This window comes from Fusarium phalaenopsidis (genome assembly GCF_050370095.1).
Source record: "Fusarium phalaenopsidis strain FUZ10S chromosome Unknown contig_32304, whole genome shotgun sequence".
NCBI classification, from domain to species: Eukaryota; Fungi; Ascomycota; class Sordariomycetes; order Hypocreales; family Nectriaceae; genus Fusarium; species Fusarium phalaenopsidis.
The window spans coordinates 2,499,102-2,519,875 of NW_028145404.1; the positions used below are offsets into that span (position 1 = coordinate 2,499,102).

General features: G+C 55.6%; 5 protein-coding genes across 5 annotated transcripts; 3 read left to right on the plus strand and 2 right to left on the minus strand.

Annotated features, from left to right (window-relative positions):
- Positions 1 to 1,191: 1,191 nt before the first annotated feature.
- LRP88_10052 (Alpha/Beta hydrolase protein) lies at positions 1,192 to 2,622 on the plus strand (the record flags this gene model as incomplete). Its single annotated transcript, XM_083246525.1, has 1 exon — positions 1,192 to 2,622. One exon carries the CDS (start codon positions 1,192 to 1,194, stop codon positions 2,620 to 2,622), a length of 1,431 nt encoding a protein of 476 aa, XP_083097638.1.
- Positions 2,623 to 2,854: 232 nt separating this feature from the next.
- LRP88_10053 (BTB/POZ domain-containing protein) lies at positions 2,855 to 4,247 on the minus strand (the record flags this gene model as incomplete). The annotated part of the gene is made up of 3 exons (XM_083246526.1): positions 2,855 to 3,711; positions 3,770 to 3,950; positions 4,008 to 4,247. 3 exons carry the CDS (start codon positions 4,245 to 4,247, stop codon positions 2,855 to 2,857), a joined length of 1,278 nt encoding a protein of 425 aa, XP_083097639.1.
- Positions 4,248 to 5,246: 999 nt separating this feature from the next.
- On the minus strand, positions 5,247 to 8,095 carry LRP88_10054 (P-loop containing nucleoside triphosphate hydrolase protein; the record flags this gene model as incomplete). Its single annotated transcript, XM_083246527.1, has 9 exons — positions 5,247 to 5,281; positions 5,340 to 5,445; positions 5,519 to 5,603; positions 5,652 to 5,756; positions 5,805 to 6,032; positions 6,088 to 6,436; positions 7,059 to 7,539; positions 7,591 to 7,773; positions 7,832 to 8,095. The coding sequence occupies 9 exons, from the start codon at positions 8,093 to 8,095 to the stop codon at positions 5,247 to 5,249; spliced, it is 1,836 nt and encodes a 611-aa protein (XP_083097640.1).
- Positions 8,096 to 13,030: 4,935 nt separating this feature from the next.
- LRP88_10055 (DNA-binding E3 ubiquitin-protein ligase SNT2 domain-containing protein) lies at positions 13,031 to 17,957 on the plus strand (the record flags this gene model as incomplete). Its single annotated transcript, XM_083246528.1, has 6 exons — positions 13,031 to 13,607; positions 13,678 to 14,161; positions 14,225 to 16,052; positions 16,102 to 16,501; positions 16,557 to 17,718; positions 17,834 to 17,957. The coding sequence occupies 6 exons, from the start codon at positions 13,031 to 13,033 to the stop codon at positions 17,955 to 17,957; spliced, it is 4,575 nt and encodes a 1,524-aa protein (XP_083097641.1).
- A 1,347-nt stretch (positions 17,958 to 19,304) lies between these two features.
- Positions 19,305 to 20,621, plus strand: LRP88_10056 (kinase-like domain-containing protein; the record flags this gene model as incomplete). The annotated part of the gene is made up of 3 exons (XM_083246529.1): positions 19,305 to 19,424; positions 19,481 to 20,033; positions 20,086 to 20,621. 3 exons carry the CDS (start codon positions 19,305 to 19,307, stop codon positions 20,619 to 20,621), a joined length of 1,209 nt encoding a protein of 402 aa, XP_083097642.1.
- Between the last annotated feature and the right edge of the window lie 153 nt (positions 20,622 to 20,774).

Here is a 20,774-nt window from a genome sequence, read left to right on the forward strand (position 1 = left end):
AGGAAAAGGGAAAGAGATTTGCCAGGCTTGAAAAAAGGCACCGAAGAAGCAGGCGAGCAAGTGCCAGGGCGGAGTGGGGAAGGTTGCCGGTGATTGGCTTGGTTGTTGCTGTGGGGACCTAAAATGGAAAGGAAGGTAGCACTGGACGGCGACCTCTTGCCAATTTTTTGATGCCCGGGGTGAGGAAGGAAGGAAGGAGGGGGGGCTGGTTTAAAAGGGGATTTTTTTAGCTCCGAATCGACTCGGATCTCAAGTCAGATCTCCCGTCGTTGAATCGGCAGAGAGAAAAGATGCGGCTTAAAAGTAGATGCGACCCTGTTTCCCGGTCGTGTGTTCATGCATTGTTCATGTGACTGGCACCTGACAGGAAGGAGAAATGTCTGAGACTGCGTGCATACACCTACGTATGTACCGGCGCAGAAAACACGCGATTATCAGATCCATCTCCGTGTCTCGGAGCCATCCTGGGCCGAATCTCCAATGCTGGTCGGATTGTGGAGGTGGAAGTGGGCGCTTAATACCCCGAGCCGAGGGACACTCAGTCAGTCACTTGTCAGGAAACGTGACCTTCTCGAGCAAAGCAGGTGTCAGTACAGTATGTTACCTTATTGTGATTGTTATGCCTGCCTTTGCTTTCATCTCATGTCAGATTTCCGAATAAGTAGTGACGCTTCGACCTGGAGGCTGTCATCTGAACCCTTGTAGTGGTCATTGTGACCTCACTACCCTGTACATGCCCACCATATGGCAGCAACTCGACTTTTTCAGATCTAACCAGGTTGTTGATAGGGAATAACATGTTCCTATCGTGTCGTCAAATGCTCTTTCGCCCGTTGGTTACCCAGAAATGGCTACCTCTCGATGGTCAACCTGCAAGTGATGCTGCAGGTCGCTCCCCAGAGTGGGCACAAACAGCGCTGATACAGCAGTAAACAGCGACATACCACCTGCAGATTGTAGATAAACACTGCGCACTGCCAGCACATCACATTGGCAGTCAATTAGCTGTAGCTGGCCCAGACTCGTACAAAAGAAGCCTTAATCAGGGCTCAGTTGCAGAGGTCTCACCGTGTCCAACCTCCTGCACCCACTACAGCAGCTCCAGATAGCAAGTCTCATCCGCCAAACCCCACCATCAGCCATCTCGGCGTCACCCAACTAACAACAGCCGTCTCAATTACACCGCCCATCATGCCTGGCCCCGACGTCCTCACCATTCCCCCGGCCAAGCTCATCAGCAGCACCTCCCATGTCCTTCCCGGCCAGTTGAGCGTCACCGAGTTGTTCTTCCAGGTGCCCCTCGACTACACAGACCTTGAGGGACCCTCCATCACGCTCTTTGCCCGCCGTGTTCGCAAGCACGAGGCTCCCATCTTCCCACCCGAGGATGACGATGACGACACTACTGCTGGTGATGCACCAAAGCCTTACATGGTCTACCTCGAGGGGGGACCTGGCTTTGGCAACCGAGAGCCTCAGGACCATCCTCTCACCCGCCCCGCCCTCGCAAAGGGGTATCAGGTCCTCTTGCTCGACCACCGTGGCGTCGGGTTGAGCACTCCGGTGAGTGCCGATATGCTCAACCTCGTGCCAGGCGGTCTCGAGGGCCGGGCGCGGTATCTCGGCCTCATGCGTCAGGACAACACAGTCCGTGATTGTGAGGCCGTCCGCAAGTGTCTGACCGCCTCATGGTCGGCGCCGAAGCAGCCCTGGTCCATCTTTGGACAGTCGTACGGAGGCTTCGTCGCACTGTCTTACCTCTCCATGCATCCAGAGGGTCTCAGGGAGGTCTTCCTCACTGGTGGTCTTGCTCCTGTTGGCAAGAGCCCTGATGAGGTCTACAAGGCGACGTTCCGACGAGTGGTGGAGCGTAATCAGCAGTATTATGCTAAATTCCCCGAGGATGTCGAAGCCGTTCGTCAGATCGCCAAGTACATCGAGAGTAAAGATGGAGGCGTTCCTCTACCCTCTGGTGGCTCACTCACTGTTCCTCGCCTCTTGACAATGGGTCTTGCCTTTGGCGGCCATGGGGGCTTTGACAACGTCCATTCGGCTATTTTGCACCTCAAGTCCTCTCTTGATCAGTTCGGATTCTTTACAAGGGCATCCCTGGTGCCACTAGAGGGCTGGAATCCCTTCGACACCAACATCATCTACGCCATCATCCACGAGGCCATCTATTGCGACGGTCCCGGCTCGGCTTCTCGCTGGTCGGCTCACCGTGTCGGCAAGACCCTTGAATCGTTCCCCTGGCTTGACCCAGACTTCTCTTCTGCCTCGACAACCGGCCCGCTGTACTTTTCGGGCGAGATGATCTTCCCATTCTTCTTTGAGACATACCCGGAGCTGCAAGCCCTGCGCGAGGAGGCCGAGCTGTTGGCGAACCGTGACGACTGGCCTGCGCTATACGACCAGGAGAAACTCCGCCAGAACAAGGTCCCCGTCTATGCCGCATCCTATGTCGAGGATATGTACGTCGACTACGATTTCGCTCGAGACGTGGCCAAGCTGGTCAAGGCCAAGACGTTCGAGACAAACGTCATGTACCACTCTGCCCTGAGAGCCAAGGCAGAGGAGGTCCTGCAACAACTGTTTAGCCTGAGGGACGACGTCCTCGACTAGAGATGGAATATGCTGCTGCTGACGTACAAAGGGAGGGGAGTCATCATAATATGCATCCATGTAGCGACCTGATAGATACAAAATCCCACGGGTCCAGACAAAACAGCAGTGCTGCTGACTGCCGGGCACAGTCTTCCCTCCTCTTGATACCTGAGCCGAACACCACCCATGCCGTAACGATGCCAAGTTCCTCTCATAAATCCTGCTGCTATTTGCCCTCCATCCTGTTATGCTAATAGTAGGGTATCGTCCTCTCCAGATGCTGCCTTTCATTCTCATATGCTGTACTCCCCATTTCCCCTGCATGTTCCATCGAGGGAAAGACCGCCACCCCTGAGATAGCATCGTGCCTCATAACTGTTTCCCTCAGTATCGCAGCAGCTAGCTCTGGGTTGCTAACCAGAAACTCGCTTGTTTCCTCTGGCGCTCGTTTCCACAGCAGGGGCTGGAGGAATCCCACTCGTGCCAGCACCATCTTGAGCAAGGGATCGATCTCGGGTACGCCGTTGTATAGCTTTTTTGTCAATTGCAGAACCTCGGTCTGTGCGGCATCTGCCCCTGCCGTCTCTAGCATATCGACACACGAGCGCATCACGGCCTTGCGAAAGTCATCCATGAGGAAGCGGTTGGCGCATATGTAGACGTCAAGGTTGAGCTCGTAAGCCAGCAGCCATGTCCGCAAGTCCTCGCCCTGGATACGCACGGGATGATCTTGCAAAGGCGGCGGGCCGGCCTGGACTGGTCGGTAGGGCACTGGCGGCGGATGCCGCCCAGGAGCTTGAACTCTATGCCCTCCATTTTCACCAGGGAACCGGCGAGCACCACAGTGCCAGCACATGGCGAAATCCCGTCTGGCGAGGCATCGAGGACAACCGCACCCAGGTCGATGAACACCAGGTTGCTTCTCCTGGCTCCGGTCCGCGGCGGCTTGTCTAAGCTGCACACGCCGTCGGCGACGATATCTCCACCCCGGCCCTGGGCTACCTGAACTCCGTTCCGAGCCAGATGAGTTGTCAGACGAACCTGAGTCTGAGGCCTCTGCTGGTTCTGGGGCTACTTCGACGCCTTTTCCCTTGTCGATCCTTGGTTCTGAGATAGCGTCAGCTTATCCACACCAGACAATGAACAGCGAATCTGTCTTACTCACCTAGGGCACTCGCTGCTGGCCGGATAGGTTCGAAGCGACCCTCGTATAGGAAAGCGACTAGGAAGTGAAATATCGCAGGGTCCTCTTCGGGCAGGTCAATGACTTGGTCCTCAGCTTCCCTGAATTCGCCGCAAAGAGCCTTCCGAAACCACTCAGCCCGGGTGAGGATATCTTTGTGAATCTGTGGACTTATTAGCTCGCCTCCTCTGTCACATCTGCTGCTGGATCATGGACACACGTAGAATGTCTGGATATTATTCAAGGGCCCGACCCGAACTGGTACAGGCGGGGACGAATACCGCCCATCCACGGAGCTGATCCAGAGATCTTCGGATGCACTGGGGAGCTTCTTGTCATTATCTTCTTGGTAGTCTCTCTCGAGCACGACGACATTGGGCGGGCCCGAAGGCGCACTCATGGCTTCGGCCAGGGTATGGACTGTCACGGTCGTGCCACCGGCTTCAGTGGCTCGGGCCATCCTGGCGATTCGATTCCACGAAGATGAATCGAATCAAGTGGAGGTATATCCGGTCCAGTCTAGATCCAGGTGAGCGCGTGAGGGACCGCGAGCGCGGAAAGAAGGCTTTACAAGTAAGAACCGGCCGGAACGCTGGCCGAGCAGAAATAGTACAGTAGCAGTATCTGCCTGTAGGTAGGCAGGCCTTCACTGCTCACACACGCACCAAGGCGCACCAGCACAACCACACACACGCGCCGTGAGCACACCAACCAACGACATGTCAAACATGTGGGTGCTTGGCGACTTGCCAATGGCGAGGCGCAGCCCCCAACCTCTATCTGCCGTTTTGCGCAGAACAAGTATGGCGCCGACGCCTTCAACCTTGTGCACCCGTACAAGGCGACCAGACAATTTATGCGCATACCGCATTGGTAGATCCGCAAAGGCAATATGCAGCCAGCCCGGGCGTGGCCGCCTGGCTACTGACCGCATCGTGTGCCCGTCCTGACACTCGCCAAGGATCCATGTACTGGACAGCAATCATCTTGGATACCGTGGGTATTGTACTGTAGGTGGCCACGCCTGGGTCCCGAGGGACTTGCAATACCGAAGATCGCGTCTCTGTCTCCGTCTCGCGTACAACGGTTCCCTTTCGGTGTCGGATGTTCCATCCATGCTCGGTGACGTGAGCCTTCACGCACATCTGAGGCCCGCGCCTCATTCCGCCGCCCGAGCTGCCAGCCCAGCCATCCACTGTGCTGCATGCCATCACACCCTGCATCCAAACGACCCATTTGCCTGAGGCCTGGCTTCCTTCGCTGTGACTCTACCCGCGACCGGCGCAATCAACAAGTCCCACAATTGGTTGCCTGGGCTTTGGTAAAGTTTATTCATCTCATCATCGAGTGTATCTTGATTCGTTCATGCGAACAAAGGAAGAATCGACATGCTGCGGGAAGGCAATAGGATCGCCATCATGCCTTAGGTAGACCAAGAGACCGACCCACCGAGAGGAGCCTACTCTTCCTCTAGTTCAGCCTGCATCTGGAGCCCTTCAAAGTGCAACAGTTAGTATTACTGCAGAGCCAAGCAGGCAGAATAGCCACTTACTCCAGATCTTGTTGGCGGCATCTGATATCACCTTTGCCTTGACCATTAGTTTTTCTTCATACCTGTCGTTGTCTGTCCCCTTTAGTCGAATCTTGTTTGGCTGGGCCTGCCAGGTTCAAAGTCAAGGTTAGAAGTCTGAGCATTGGATCATCGGTCCAAGCTGGATTTGATTTCCTCACCTGCATTAACACGGGGAGCAATTCCGCTGGATCTGCGTTGGCGATCGTAGCGACAGTTCGAAATCCATTCTCCCAAAATACACGACTGTGCCTCGTTAACGTCAGCTTCTTCCCAAGGGGGAGGCCCACTTACGCTGTACGACTCTTGATAAATGGGATCTTGGCTAGTGCCAACAGGTCAGCTCTTGCGCCAGCAATAAGTCTGTCTGAGAAGTGGTCCAGGGCTGCGGCCATGACACTGGGCTTGGTCAGTTGTGCAGCTTGATTCAGTTTGCGAGACACCTACCCCCATCCCATTTGCTCGCAAAACTTGATCATCCCCGCAGCGAAGCCTTGACACGTCTGCGAAAGGTTCTGGACAGTCCCGCGAGGCACGTCGTATTTGCGTGCCACCAGGTGTATCGGTACCTCATTGCAGAGGTCTCGCAGCTGGAGAGCAAGGTAGAAACGGCGATGGACACGAGCTAGTTGTTTCTCCTCTGGAGTAATTTCTCGGAGGGTAGCACCTTGAGCCCTTGTCGCTATGGTTAGTATGTGAAGCTGTATGGGAACCATGTAATTCGACTCACAATCTAAGGATCGTGGTGGGCTTGATCCCCAAGAGTCGCAGTACCCGCAAACCACTTTCGTCGAGACGCTCCATCTCATTTCGAAATACCTGCCAGTTTACCGTGATGCCAAATTCCTGAACTGGCGTAAATGTGTAGAGCACATGCATCTCCCCATCCATGACAAACGCCTGAAGCGCTCGGCTGAGCTCTTGGTGAACGAAGACGCCGTCATCGGGGTCAATTGCTGATGCCACAATAGCTTTGCCAAGTTGTGTTGCAGTGAGCATCGAGAAAGGATCACGCTCCACGAACCCCATTCGCTCTATCTCTTCCAAGCTTGAGGTGATGCACTCGTTGACAAATTTGGCTGAATGAGTATGGCTCAGTAGTGATTTAGAGAAATAGTCATGGATGGATTCATGGCTCGTTGCTAGGCGGATGGAGACGACCTCTAACAGTGCGCTGCCTTCTGTCAGTGAATGGGCGCACGGATATCCGAGCAGGGCTTACCGCTGGATGCGACGGTTTTCAGTGTTGAGGCAGCTCGTGACTGGGGGCAGCTCGGCATTCATGAGCTCTATAACCTGCTCAAGGTCGTTTTCTCGACAACACAAATATGTCTCCCCGATAGGCGCCTTGCCTTGCCTTCCAGCACGCCCGCGCATCTGCCTGAGCATGGACGGCCCAACAAACTCGCGCCCCATCCGGCAGTTGTGAAGAATGACTCTTCTTGCAGGCCTGGAACCGTTAGTGAATCATTGGAGCCAGGGAGGGAAACTAACAGATTGATCCCAGCCGCAAGGCTGCAAGTGGCGACACAGACGAGAAGAACCCCATCATCATATCCCGCTGCAATGAGATCTCTCTCTTCAGTTGTTAGACCGGCCTGTTTTGTCAGAAACGCTTTGACTCCCTTTGTTATTTGGGGTTCTCACGTCTGCTGATGTTAGCAAACAAAGCTTATGAGTGAAAACAGATCCATGACATACGATGAAATGCGACTCCATATAGCACCGTCTCCTCCAGTACTGGGTCAATGCCGGTATTTAAACCTCGAAGCTCGCCCAACAGATCCATTCTCCTATCGACGACTTCGGGACGGAGCTCATTTGGAGGAGGCATCGCACGACTGATCCATCGAGCATCCGACTCGCACATGCCACGGCTGCCAGCAAACACGAGGGCACCAAAGCCAGAAGTTGCAGTCTCACAAGCGAGCGTGACGACTGCATTGAGAACCGGATCCCGAAGTTCCTTGTGCGTCGATGGCTCAACCCGCCTGATAGGTTTGGTGAGTGACTGTGTTTGGGTGGGCCGATTATTTAGCTGTGCCGCGGTCCTTATGAGACTACTGGTAGAACCCGCGGGATAGACATTTCCGTCATATACTAGATGCTCCTCGATAGGAACAGGTCGGTAGCGAGTTTCATAGCAATGTCCGTCCAACCACTGAGCCATCAAGTCCATATTCTGTCGGGAAGTGTTAATGAAGCTGCCTTGGTCGGAGATGTAGTTACGTACCGGAAGCGTGGCGCTCATGCCGATGATTTGGATAGGCTGCTCGAGACTCAGCAACTTGGAAGCCACGAGCTCCAGAAGATATCCTCTGTGCTCATCATCAACCATGTGCAACTCGTCAAGCACAACTGCTCGGAGCTTGGTGACGGAGCAATCATCAATTGCGGTGTTTACAAGCGCATTCGCCTAGTTCATTGTTAACCATTTCCAAGCACCGGGATGCGCAGGTCTGGGGGTGACCGACCTTTTCCAGGGTACAGACGCCAATGTCAAAATCTGCCCATGTTGCTCGGACTTTTCCACCCCCAAAGAAACCAACGACACGGACCGTACCTTCGTCTGCTCGTCGACGCCAGATGCGCTTATCGTCGTCGATGACTGTTTCGGTCGCAAGGCGCAATCCCTGCACCACGCTTCGAAGCCATCGAACTTTCTCTTGAACAAGAGCCACATAGGGCAGAACAAGAAGTGCCTTTGTGCCCTTTTCTTCCAATATCCTCTTGAGCATAAGTACTGTCACCATTTAGTTTCCGCCCCTCATTTCCAGCATTCAACTCACCATCAGCAACCAACGACTTGCCACCACCGGTGGGGGCACAATAGACGAGATTTTTCTCTCCTGTCAAGAGCCCAGGTCCCTTGAGACAAGATTTTTGCCATGGGTATATTTGCTTGATGCCAAGAGAAGCAAAGTTGTCCACCAAATGCCGCGGTAGACCATATGTCGGGTGGTTCAGAGCCAACTCGGGGTCGTGAGAGGCTGTAGGAGTCGCAGCTATCGATCTCCGTTGAGAATACTCAGAGGGTCCCACTCGCTCGTCGAGGTTCACAATGCGACTAGGAGAGATTCTGGGAGGAGCACTGGGTAGACTGATGGCTCGCTGGAATTGGACAGTGGTCTGAGATGCGGATGGTCGAGGCTTGTGATCATCTCCGGTGTTGGATAGACTTCTCTTGTGTCCGACAACTGATGTGGTAGCGAAGGTTGTCTTTCGATCATGGGCAGCTTCAACACTGGTTGTGTGCATCAACCCTCGTATACTTTTCATCGTGAGCAACAAGACGAGCCAAGGACAACAAAAGCAAACGAAAACAAGAAATCAAGAAAAAGGAATGGACAACGGCCACAAACATCTCCAGCTACTCCGACATCAAAGAAAGATCCTCCTTGAAAAGGTGACGTGACACGCGCGTCCAGGCGTGTCAGGAAAGACAGGCAGAAACGCGATGTCACGTGGGCGACAGGTGGTCAAGGGAGGACAGGTTTGCGGCCTGGGCAGGTGCGCTTGAAGGCAAGAGCCACTCAAACGCGGGGCGTTCCTGACACCACACGACAAGCTGCAGCCGATTTGCAGGGCTCTGGCTGAGTGGTGCCCCGCGGCAAGATATGGCGCCGTGATTGGCCTGCTGCCGGGAATGAACCCTGTGCGGTTCTCTCCGACCGCCCAGCATAAACCTGTCTCTTCGGTCGTGTTCCTCGTCGGTAGCGCCCTCACATTCATTGCGTATTTGTTAGGTCGGTGAGACCTCGCTGAAGACTCTTGGTCAGGCTGTAGGGCTCGCCGACTTGTTCACTGAGCTGCGGGAATATTGTGCAAATCTCGAAATCGTCCACAAAGCGACACGCTTCCCCGTTGTCCTTTAGTTGTGGTTTGCTGACGCAGTACCTTGTTCCTTGGTACCTCGCGGGCGGCGTCCCAGCCATGCGGCGTCATGCTTGTCTTTACAACGTCGTGCTTAAGTCACTTTTAGACGACCAAGGGAATGGGCTTCTGTCTCACGACCAAAAAAAAATTGCCAAAATTCATTCCTCTGAGATTTTAATGCAGCATATACCTTGCACTCGAGATTGGACCGAGATACTCATGCTTTGCCGAATCGAAACGTCGTCTCGCCCATCAGCTGCGCTAGAATCAAGTACCTGCTGGCTTCCATACCTCCCTCCTAGCCCCACGACCCTTCACGTTTTTTGAGGGGCGGGGTTTTGGGGGTGCCATTTCGATCCATTGAATCTTGATTCGACGACAACACCATGCAGACCACAGCGTAGTGCAGCATTCTCTGCAGCCCTGGCCCAAGCCAAAGGGCTCCCGCTCCCCTCTTGTTGTTGTTGTTGATGAAATCGTGCTGTACAGTAGAGTTGGCAGCAGCGAGATGCTAGATGCACGCGTCTGGGCGCCTACTCTACCATCGGATCGGCTGATCGCTGGGCCATCCACCATCCCCGAGACATGCCCGCCGTCGCTTGTCCTGACCATGATCCATGCCCGAGTGGTATAATGGTTGTGTGATTTAAATGCAATTGACCCAATCTCACGAACTTGGGCCACCCATACTGGGTCAGTGGTCGAACAACCTACTTACCATACGCGCTGTCCCTCCCCCCGGGGAAGGGAAGGCATTCAAGAGCCTCATCCAAGTATCTCGGCTGTTCTCTGGCGAGCAAGCTCAGGCCCTGGCTCGGGCGGCCGGCTAAAATGGCTGGCATGTGCTACAGAGGGCGGATTCGACAGGACAAATGAAACGTTCGTGTCAACAAGGCCTAGCTGATCTTTGCGGTCGCCTCTGCCAACGTCTGTTAGATTGCGACAGCGAGGGAGTTGAGACATTCCCAGGCGGGCCATGGTACGAAATGGTTGTGGTCCAGAAAAAGCCTGTCCGAACAGGGGGGAGGGGCGGGGGCGGCTTCAAGCCCAGTTGCATGCCACCCTCCATCCATCCACCCTGGGGCCACGCCAGACTTTTCCAGAGAGGGAAGGGCGCCAGCGTGGGAGAAGAACAGGACGGACGAGGACCTGATAGGGATGGATTGACGGGCTCTCAGTCAAGTCAAGGCGGACAAGTGCTGCGTCTATCTGCTAGGGCGGGCAGCATGTCTTAGTGGCTTCTAAAGAAGTCCCCCAAGATGAGGTGGACTCCATCGATGCAGTGGATGGATGGATTGGATACGTACCGGCCATGGATGGCTGGTCACCACTCACTCACACTCACACTCAAACTGACTGCAGGCAATGGAAGTGGAAGCCAGGGCCTCGGGCACCCATCCAACCGGAGCCCCGGCCACGCCGGTGGAGCTGGCTCTTTACTACGCCAGCTCAATCCTTAGCCCTATTACCGACTGCCTCCGTCAGCTTCCACGAGGATCTCAACATCATCACCGCACATCCGTTTTTCTGGCGCGAAATTGGCCGGCTCTCGAGTCTGGATCTAGCCTGGGTCCACGGATGCTTGAGGGGAAACGCCTAGTGCTACGGTAGGCGGACCCTAACAGATTGGCCCCATGCCGTCGGTAATGGTTCGCTGTCTATAATGCCAGCCCTTCCTTGCTTGCAGCTTAAAAAACTCGACAATATTGATGATTGTTGATGTGTGTCGAGATAATGATGCAGATAGAGAGCGACATTTCTGACCTGTTTGGTGAGTACGGGATGTTGGAAAGGCTCCTTTCACCGCGTGCCGTGCATTCAAGGTACCGGAATTGAGGCATGATGAGATGATCTGCGACCATGGCCTCTGGGGGGTGGTGTGCCTTTGCTCGTCATTGCCTGTGACTCTGTGTTAGTTGGTAGGGGGAAAAATGCCAGGATGACGACAAGGGTCTTGGGAAGAGAATGGATGGAGAGAGAGAATGGGGGAGAGGCAGGAAAGAAAGGACGTGGGCGTTGTATATTAACGTCATCTCAGTCCCGCCTCCTGGCAAAACGACCAGAGTGAGAGGGCGCAACCGCTATCGCTTGTCGGGAAACATACCTAGGTGATGGGACCTATGGAAGACCCCCGGCTCCCTGTCGCCCTGAAGCAGGAGCACAAGCACACAATGGAGGTACGGGGCTTGATAGCGACGACTCCGTTGACAATGATTGAGTCGAGGGAGGGCGTGCAAGGGTGTGCGAGATGGCGACGGATGACTTGGCGCTGCCCCATGCTCCTTGTCTAAGCTCGCATTTTTGACAGGTTTCATGCCTACTCCTCTGGGCGAAATCTCTTGCCGACCAGCGCGAGTGATTGACTGCAGCAGCGATACAAACCAGAGAAGCATGGCGCGTAGAAGCCATCATGGACGTCGATCTGGGTTAAACGGCGCATGACGAACACGGCATGGCACGGGCATGGGGGGAACTATCATGGATGGCGGAGCCGAAAGGTTGTCGAGTCGAGAGGGAGGGCTTATATCCATGGCTGACCAGCCTAAGCAGGCACCGCTAGGTTGCCCCCAGAAAGAAGCACGTTCGTCTTTGAGCATCGGCGGCCAGAGAGACGATGGGGCAAAACGCACTTGATTAGGAGCGGAGGGCAAGCAAGCAAGCGAGACGAGACGAGAGGACAGCCCGGCCATATTTCGTACGTGTCCCGTTCCCCTTGTCGACGGACATGCTCGAGATCGCCTTACACCCATCCATTGGGGTTTTGGCGAGTCGAGATTGTTGTTGTCTAGGTATGGCCCATGCTTGGCTGCGCTGCGACGACCTCGGCCGGCATCGCGAGATCTTGGTCGGCCACGGAATCTTCCCACCAAAAAACAAACCGGCCGTATCGTCCATGGAGGCAGGCCCGGTCTGGTGGTGACCGGCTCTGTAGTGGTCCTCTCCCCGGCATGGTCTGCTCTTGTGGGAGGACCCGTGGACCCGTGGACACGCTCAGAGTTGGGTTGAGATCCCGTCGTGCTGCGAGTCCCAGATGGCCCCGTGGAGACTGAGGTAGCACTAGGGTACCATGTAGACATCTGGTCACGAACATCGTGCCGGGGGCGCAAGCCACCGTGTTGGGGTGACAGGCTTGGTGGGAGAGGCAAACAGGCCGCATCAGCCGTGATAGCGGCTACCTGGCGCTACCTCGAGGGTTCATGCTAACACCGCCCCCGTGCTCCTTTAGTAGAGTGTGGGCCAGGATCCATGCATCGACGGGCTGGCCAGGGCTCTTGGAGTGCCAAACGTTTCTGCTCCCGGCGCCTGGGAATCATCTCTTCCTCTTTCAACCTTGCTTCCACTCCATCACGGTGGGCAATTCTTACTTTGGTTGAGCCTCCATCTCTATTCTTTATACTCGGGACTTGTCTCTGTGGTCTCTTTATACTTCCCCTCGCCTAGAGGCGAATCTCGGCATCTCTCTCGCGCCCTTTCTATCCTCGCACCCTCCTCCGCCAACCCATCACCTCCGGGCATGCCTTCATACGCGATTCACTTCATCTCATTGTTGCGCAAGTGATTTTCTGCTGGAGGTCATGGCACAACAAAATGTGAGCTCCTCTCTTTACCTTTGGGGTCCATTCACTTGATACACTCTTACCCATCATTTTTTTTTTACTCGCCTCGACTCTCACACCTCGCTCTCTCTCACTCAAGCGGCGAGCCGTGCCAGCGCGGTCGCGATTGGACCCATTCTCTAACTCATCACCCAGGACTCCAAAGCTTCAGACCCTGAAGCTCACTCCGTGGCCGACCCGATGACCACTCAATCAGGTTCTGATGGTGCGGCCAAGGACGCTGGCACAGACACAGCGTCACCCTACGGGACTCGCTCTCGTAACAGGACGGGCACCTCGCGCCCCAACTACGCTGAGGACAAGGACATCGACACTGATGTCTACGACTACTATCACGACAAGAAGGATCACGACTCCAAAAAGTCATCGCGACAGGCCAGTGCCGCCGCGAACGGTGATGCGCCGCCCCGTGGCGGTGCCAATTCACGTAAGGCTGGCACGGACGAGGCCAAAGCCGGGCAACCTGCGAATGCCTCCAAGGAGCAGCAGCCGGTCGCTTCAAGCAATGCGTCCACCTCCACTCACTCAACGGGACCTTCGCAGCCTACACGAAAGCGCAAGGCCGCAAACCAGCCGGCAGGGTCCACCAGCCAAGGCGCCTCCGCTAATGGATCGTCCAAGAAGGCGACGACGGCCTCTGGACCGACCACGGGCATTTCGTGGCCCGAAACCAACATGTTGACTTTTGACGACTGCAAGGCACGACCCGTCAACGGGCGGATGGTGGCCGACGATGGCACGGTGCTGGAAGCAAATGGTAACATGCTTTCCCCCCCTCCGAGGTCCACCGTAAAATCGGACAGAGCGTGGCTAACCCGGTGATGCAGATCATGTGTACCTTGTCTGCGAGCCACCAGGAGAACCATATTACCTGGGCCGCATCATGGAGTTTCTTCACGCGCAGAATGACACGAGCAAGCCCGTGGACGCAATCCGCATCAACTGGTACTACCGGCCAAAGGACATTGGGCGAAAGGCCCCGGACACGCGCTATGTGTTTGCGACGATGCACTCAGACATCAGCCCGTTGACTGCGCTCCGCGGCAAGTGTCAGATTCGCCACAAGGCTGAGATCCCCAGCCTGGACGCCTACCGCAAGACGCCCGACAGCTTCTGGTACGACAAGCTGTATGATCGGTACATCCAGAAGAACTACGACCTGATCCCCACGCGCTCGATTGTCAACGTCCCTGCCAACGTGAAAAAGGTGCTCGACGAGCGCTGGAAATACGTGCTAGTTGAGCAGGGGCGTGGCAAGGAGCTCACTAGCGCCGTTAAGCTCTGCAGGAGATGCACCGGCTATTGCGCCAGGTACGTACCTCCCCCCCTGCCCCACGTCCCACCCACGTCCCGTGGCTGACCTCATGCCTCTAGCAACGATTCGGTTGACTGCGCCGTGTGTCAAAACACGTATCATATGAATTGTGTCAAGCCGCCCCTGCTCAAGAAACCCTCGAGAGGATTTGCCTGGTCTTGTGCTGCGTGCAGTCGCGCGCAGGAGAGGAAGCTGGAGGCTCGCAACACTCCTAATGTCAATGACCCCAGCTTTGACGGCGAAGATGACGACTTCTTGGATGAGGAGGATGAGGAGATGCAGGGAGTCGACACAGGCCGCACCAGCCCCGACGAGGGCAACCATGGACCTCACGAGGGAACTGCCGAACAGATCTACCAGGCAAGCCTTTGGCCTTATAGATACTTGGGTATGCACTGCAAACCCGAGGATGCCCTCGATTACGACGACAGAATCTACCCTCGCGCAAGCACACGAATTGGCCCACGCCACCAGGCCAATGTTCTGCCATGGCCGGGAAAGCCTGTGGAATATGTCAAGCCGCCCGAGACCAAGAAAAATGGCAAGAAGGATACCAAGTCGAAGGAGGCACAGGCCGCCCTAGAAGCTGACAAGGCCTGGCGCGGAAAGCGACCGAAGTGGATTCAAGACATGCCTCCTGGCTATACCGTCCGAGGCGAGGATCACGACGAGGATGATCCCAAGTGCACGTCAAAGCGACTTTGGATGCCCCCTTCGGAAGATGTCATTTCCAGCGACGAAATTAACAAGTATATGGAGAAGGCCAAGGCGATGGCCAAGGGACTCGGACTACCGGAACGATCAACCAACCTCGAGGACGTTGCCGCAAACACGCTGTTCCGCACTGATTTCGACACAAAACGTGCAATCAAACTCGTCCCCGAGACAGAAAAGGCGGCATTCAAGGAACCTGAATTGACCCCAACAGAATTGAAGAAGTTCGAGGAGGCAGTCGTCAAGTACGGATCTGAGCTGTACCTTGTCAAGAGGCATGTCAAAACCATGCCTTTTGGCATGGTCACCCGATTCTACTATACCTGGAAGAAATCCGAGCGTGGTAAACAGGTTTTGGCCAACATGTCGGGTCGAAAGGGCAAGAAGGAGGCCAAACGGGCCGAGGCTGCTGCTAGTAAGCTCGCCGACGATGTTGCAGACAATGACGACGACTCGGCTTTCGATGCGGAGAAGGCAAACCAGAAGAAGCGTGGCTTCGTATGTCAGTTCTGCTCAACGACGAACTCGCGCAGCTGGCGACGTGCACCAAACCCGATTCCCGGACTCGTTAATGAGAACGGCTCGAAGAACGCGAACAAGGACAAGGGTGGCGAGCGCGTTGTGGCTCTATGCCGCCGATGTGCGGAGCTTTGGCGCAGATATGCCATTCGATGGGAGGACATGGAAGAGGTGGCCAAGAAGGTGGCCCAGTCTGGTGGTCGTGCCTGGAAGCGCAAGCAGGATGAAGAGCTGCTCAAGGAGCTGCAGGCTGCCAAAGACCTGGGCATGATGACACCTGAACGAGCGCCGACTCCCTCAACAACTACTTCGACGACCAATGGACAAGAACCGCCGCGCAAGAAGCTCAAGACTGCCCCCTCAGACAAGGATGCCGACAACAATCACTCGGACGCGGCCAGCGTGGCGGGCTCTACCACATCCAAGAAGAAGGACAAGAGCGTGGAAAGGGCGGCGGCGCCCGAGATGCCCAAACCCAGAGTGCTACCTTGTGCTGTATGCGGTCAGATGGAGCCACAAGGCGACCAACGCTTGTCTTGTCGCGAGTGTCGCCTGACGGTGCACCGCAATTGCTATGGCATCATGGATAACCGCAACCCTGAGAAATGGACCTGCGATATGTGTGCCAACGACAAGAACCCCCAGGTTTCGACAGTAAGTGATACCGGGCTCATTCGCGTATGGGTGCTAACGTGATATGCAGCACTACAAGTGTGTCCTGTGTCCTGTTGACTACACTGAGTACGACTTTGTGGAACAACCAAAGCTCACACACCACAAGAAGAAGATGTCGGAAAAGGATCGCGAGAGGGAACGCCAGGATGTCCAGAAAGCCCGAAAGGCAGCCGAGTTCTACCGCAAGAAGCAGGAGGAGATGAATCGACCAGTCAATCCTCGCGAGCCTCTCAAACGAACCGCTGACAACAATTGGGTTCACGCAACCTGCGCAGTCTGGACACCAGAAGTCAAATTTGGCAATGCCAAGGCTCTGGAGCCCTCAGAAGGCATTCCCTCGATCCCCAGGAGCAAGTACGACGAGGTATGCCAGGTTTGTAACAAAAAGGACGGCGCCTGCGTCTCGTGCCATCAATGCCGTATACCAAGTAAGTACTCTACGTGCAGCAAGCAGATGGCATCCATGCTAATCAGACATGTTAGTGCATGTTGAATGCGCACGGCAGCAGGGACACGTTCTCGGCTTCGACATTACTCCCGTGAAGAGTTCCCGTCGGGACCAAGTCACGACTGTGACAATCGGCGGAGAGAGCGGCACAATGTCGGCGACCGTTTGGTGCAAGGACCATGCTCCAGCGAAGACGACAGTTCATCGCATGCATGATATTGTCAACGACTCGGGCCTCAATGCCTTGCAGCTCTACGTCCAAAACTTTAAACAGGCTGATCTCACATTGACGGGTACCGTCCGCAAGGCCAATCTGATGACGACTGCAGCCAAAATGACGGGAACAACGACTCAACCTGGGCTACGGCGGTCGTCAACGACGAATATTCCTGCAGGCGGATGGAGCCAGCAGCGCAGTGGGGAGACTGAGGACGCCGCCTCGGACGCCAAGCAGCCGGGAGAGAAGGTCTGCATCACCTGCGGCATCGATGTCAGCCCCAAGTGGTGGCCAATTGACAATTCTCAAGAGCGCGAGCTCACCAACGGGCACTATGGCACTCTTGGAAGTGAGGCCCAGAAGTTTGTGGAACAGAGGCGATTCCAGTGTCACAAGTGCCGCAAGGCCCAGCGGACCGCGAAGCCACACGCGCCGCGGCGATCTCCTCCAATGGTGGAGATGGCACTTCCGCCAGCGCCAGCGCCAGCTCCAGCTCCAGCGCGAGAGCCCAGTGTGCCAGCGGCCGTCAACCCTCTACACAGCCCGCCACAGGCCATGCCCAGCCACCGAGAACCACACCCTGCTACTTACGCCTGGCCGTCTCATGTCCCCCCTCAGACAGCGCCTCCTCCAATGCAGGCTCCAGCTCATGTCGCAGACCATGCTCTTGGGGCCCGACCACCACCAGCTCCCCACGGATACCCGGCTCCACCGCCGCCGAGAACCTCATTTAACGACTGGGGAGCCCGACCTGGAAGCCAGCACGGATCGCCTCCTCGGCATCTCAATGGAGGACCTCCCCCCCTTCACAACCCGCCGCACCTCTCGTCTCTGCGACCCCCACCGATGTCGGGTCCTCCGCCTCCTGCACCGCTGCCCGTAAACCACCACGGGTCACCGCCCTATGTCAATGGACTTCCCCCGTCTCCTCGAAGACTCAACGGACCGGCGCCGCCATCGCGATATGTGCACCCGTACCAGTCCCATGGACACCACGGTCCCCCGGCACATCTACCGCCGCCAAACATGAGCAATGGAGCGCCCCCGCCTCCGCCACCGAGGAATGACGGATTTGCTCATGGCTTACATCCGCAGAGAACACCATTCTCAGCACCTCATGCGAGCCCGCCCGGTTCTCGAAGTGGGCTTCCTCCACCACACGAGCCTCCAGGATCGGCAGGTTCAATCAGCCAGCGGCAACCGGAAAGCCGACCGATGAATGGAGCAAGTGCTAGTCCTTCATTGCGAAACCTACTATCGTGAGGTGGATCCAGAAGGTTTAAGCCATGATGGCTCAGAAGCCCTGCATGGGGCTATCTGGCATGAACAGGAGTTTTTTTGCTTTCAACAACGGCAGTTATCTTTTACGAAGCAAGGAGTCGTCTGCGCTTTTTTCTTCTTTTACTCTTTCTTTTTGTAAACCCTCGCGTAGACATGCATTACTTACGAGGCGTATAAATATTTACCCAGGGAATCAGTGTTGTGGACGTTATTTTTTTTTGGGTGGTATTCAATTGCAAGCTGGGCGCGATGGCGAGTTGGACAAGGAAACTATGGAGAACTGGGAGGATATATATAAGAGGGGAGGAAGGGAAACCTGTTCTTTTATGACTGTGTAAGAGACCGTGAAAAGCACTTGCGGGAGGGAGTTAGCTTATAGACGACACAATGAAATGTTTTAAGACACTTTTGAGTGTGGTCTTGTGCATATACTGAGGTTATAAGATCGTGAGTGAGTGAGGAGTGAGCTTGAGCTTCAGTAACAGACGAAAAACGAAAAGGGGAAGATACAGTAGCCCCACTTTCTCCGGAGATATGTGGATCTCCGAGATAAGCCAATAAAGACCCGTTTCCGTTCATGTGGGTGGATGCCCGCGTGGTCGGGAGAGGGAAGGGAAGGCACCGTCCCGCGGCACTCCCTGGGGGGGACGGTACGTACCGTGGGTGAGGTGCTCTTACTCGCAGGGCAGGGCAGCGGGCGGAGTGCTTGGAACTTCCCATGCCAGCCCGCTCGCTAACGTTAGCTGGGTAGGTGCGCCTGGCAGCTGGTACCTGCCGCCTGCCCTGTGATTCCCATTCCCGGGGCGAGTTAATCGTGGCGCTCCGCCTAAGTATTTGGGGCTGAGCTGGCCTCCTTCAGTGGCTTAGCTTCTGGACCTGTCCAGGCCTGCATCAGCTTTCCATCCAACCTCCAACGTCAGCCGAAACAACATCCAACTCGACCACTTTGGCTGTCCATCTTGCCTTTCTGCTTTGCTTGTCCAACACTAGTCTCTTTCCGTCGTCATCTCGCCGACGCGGGTTCCCTTCTTTGATTTATCATAGGCGCAGCGACGAATTCTTCCCGACGTTACCTGTACCTATTCTGTTGATAGCCCACTCAATTGCGACACGATAGCTATCTTGCGGCTGTTCCTGGCGATCCATACCCTCCCGATTGACCGATTCCGCCTCCATTCCTTCGACCTCGGGAGCCTCAACCCGTCGAACGCACTCTAAAGGGCAGAGGCGATAATTTATTGCAACACTCACAAGCTCGGATATCTACACTGCGCAGCCATCCACCATGGCGCAAGTCCTCCTCGACCTCTTCTATTCCTTCGGGAACTGTCTCAACTGCTTCCCCGGAAACCCCAACCTCAAGATCAACAACCGAAGCTTTAAGATCCTAAGGCTCTTGGGAGAGGTGAGCACTAGCTAGACGCTCTGCGCATTCTCTGCATCAGCGCTGACTCTTTATAGGGCGGTTTCTCATACGTTTACCTCGTCGAAGACACGTCGACCCACGAGCTCTTTGCCCTCAAGAAGATCCGATGTCCCTTTGGCGCCGAATCGGTGCAGCAGGCCATGCGCGAGGTGGACGCCTATCGCCTGTTCTCACATGTCCCGACCATCATCTCAGCCGTCGACCACTCGGTTGCTACGGAACGCGGCGCAGATGAGACGACAAAGACCGTCTACGTCCTGCTGCCGTACTACAAGCGCGGCAACCTCCAGGACATGATTAACGCCAACCTCGTCAACCACGATCGCTTCCCTGAGCGCCGCCTCATGCTGCTCTTCCTCGGCGTCTGCAAGGCCCTGCGCGCCATGCACGACTACAGGCCCGCCGTCGAGCGCATGGACATGGGTCACGAGGAGGATCAGCTGCACCGGGATGAGAGGAATAACACGAGGGGCAAGCGGACTGAGGAAGAAGAGGAGGGCGAGCAGGAGAGAGGTCTGCTTGAGGGTGAGAACCAAGTAAGCGGTGGCAGGTCAATTCAGCACTATGCCCACCGTGATATCAAGCCAGGTACGTGCCACAGACAAATCAAAACTGTCGCCTATGCTAACCCACCTTGAAGGAAACATCATGATCGACGATGCCGGCTCAACCCCCATCCTCATGGATCTCGGCTCCGTGGCGCCATCCCCGATCCCCGTAACATCACAGTCACTCGCCCTCCAGATCCAAGACACAGCTGCCGAGCACTCGACCATGCCCTACCGCGCTCCGGAGCTCTTTGACGTTCAGACGGGCACCGTCATCGACACCAAGGTCGACATCTGGTCTCTCGGCTGCACCCTCTACGCCTGCCTCGTTGGCAAGTCCCCCTTCGAGATGCGCTCCGACGAGACTGGCGGCACGCTCTCCCTGTGCGTCCTTGGTGGTGACTGGCGTTTCCCTGATGAGGGTCCCGCCGGTGTTAAGCGCAATAACAGCATGCGACCCCAGCAGCAGCAGCAGCAACCGCAAGCACCCGCCATCGAGATCAGTGAGCCCATCCGTGAGGTGGTGAGGAAGTGCTTGCGTGTCGAGCCTGCTGAGAGGCCTGATATCAACGAGCTCATTGATATGGTGCAGACTGTCATTGAGGAGCTCCCCGATGATTCTCATTAAACAACTTTGTGTCTCTTTTCATTCGGGATCTAATGGCTGGAGGAGGAGGAGTCGGCGATGGGGAGACTGTAGGATAGGATACTTCTCTCCCTGTTGAGTGATTGGCCTTGTCGATTTGATCGAGTCTTGTCTATTCTTAGCTCGGCCACCATA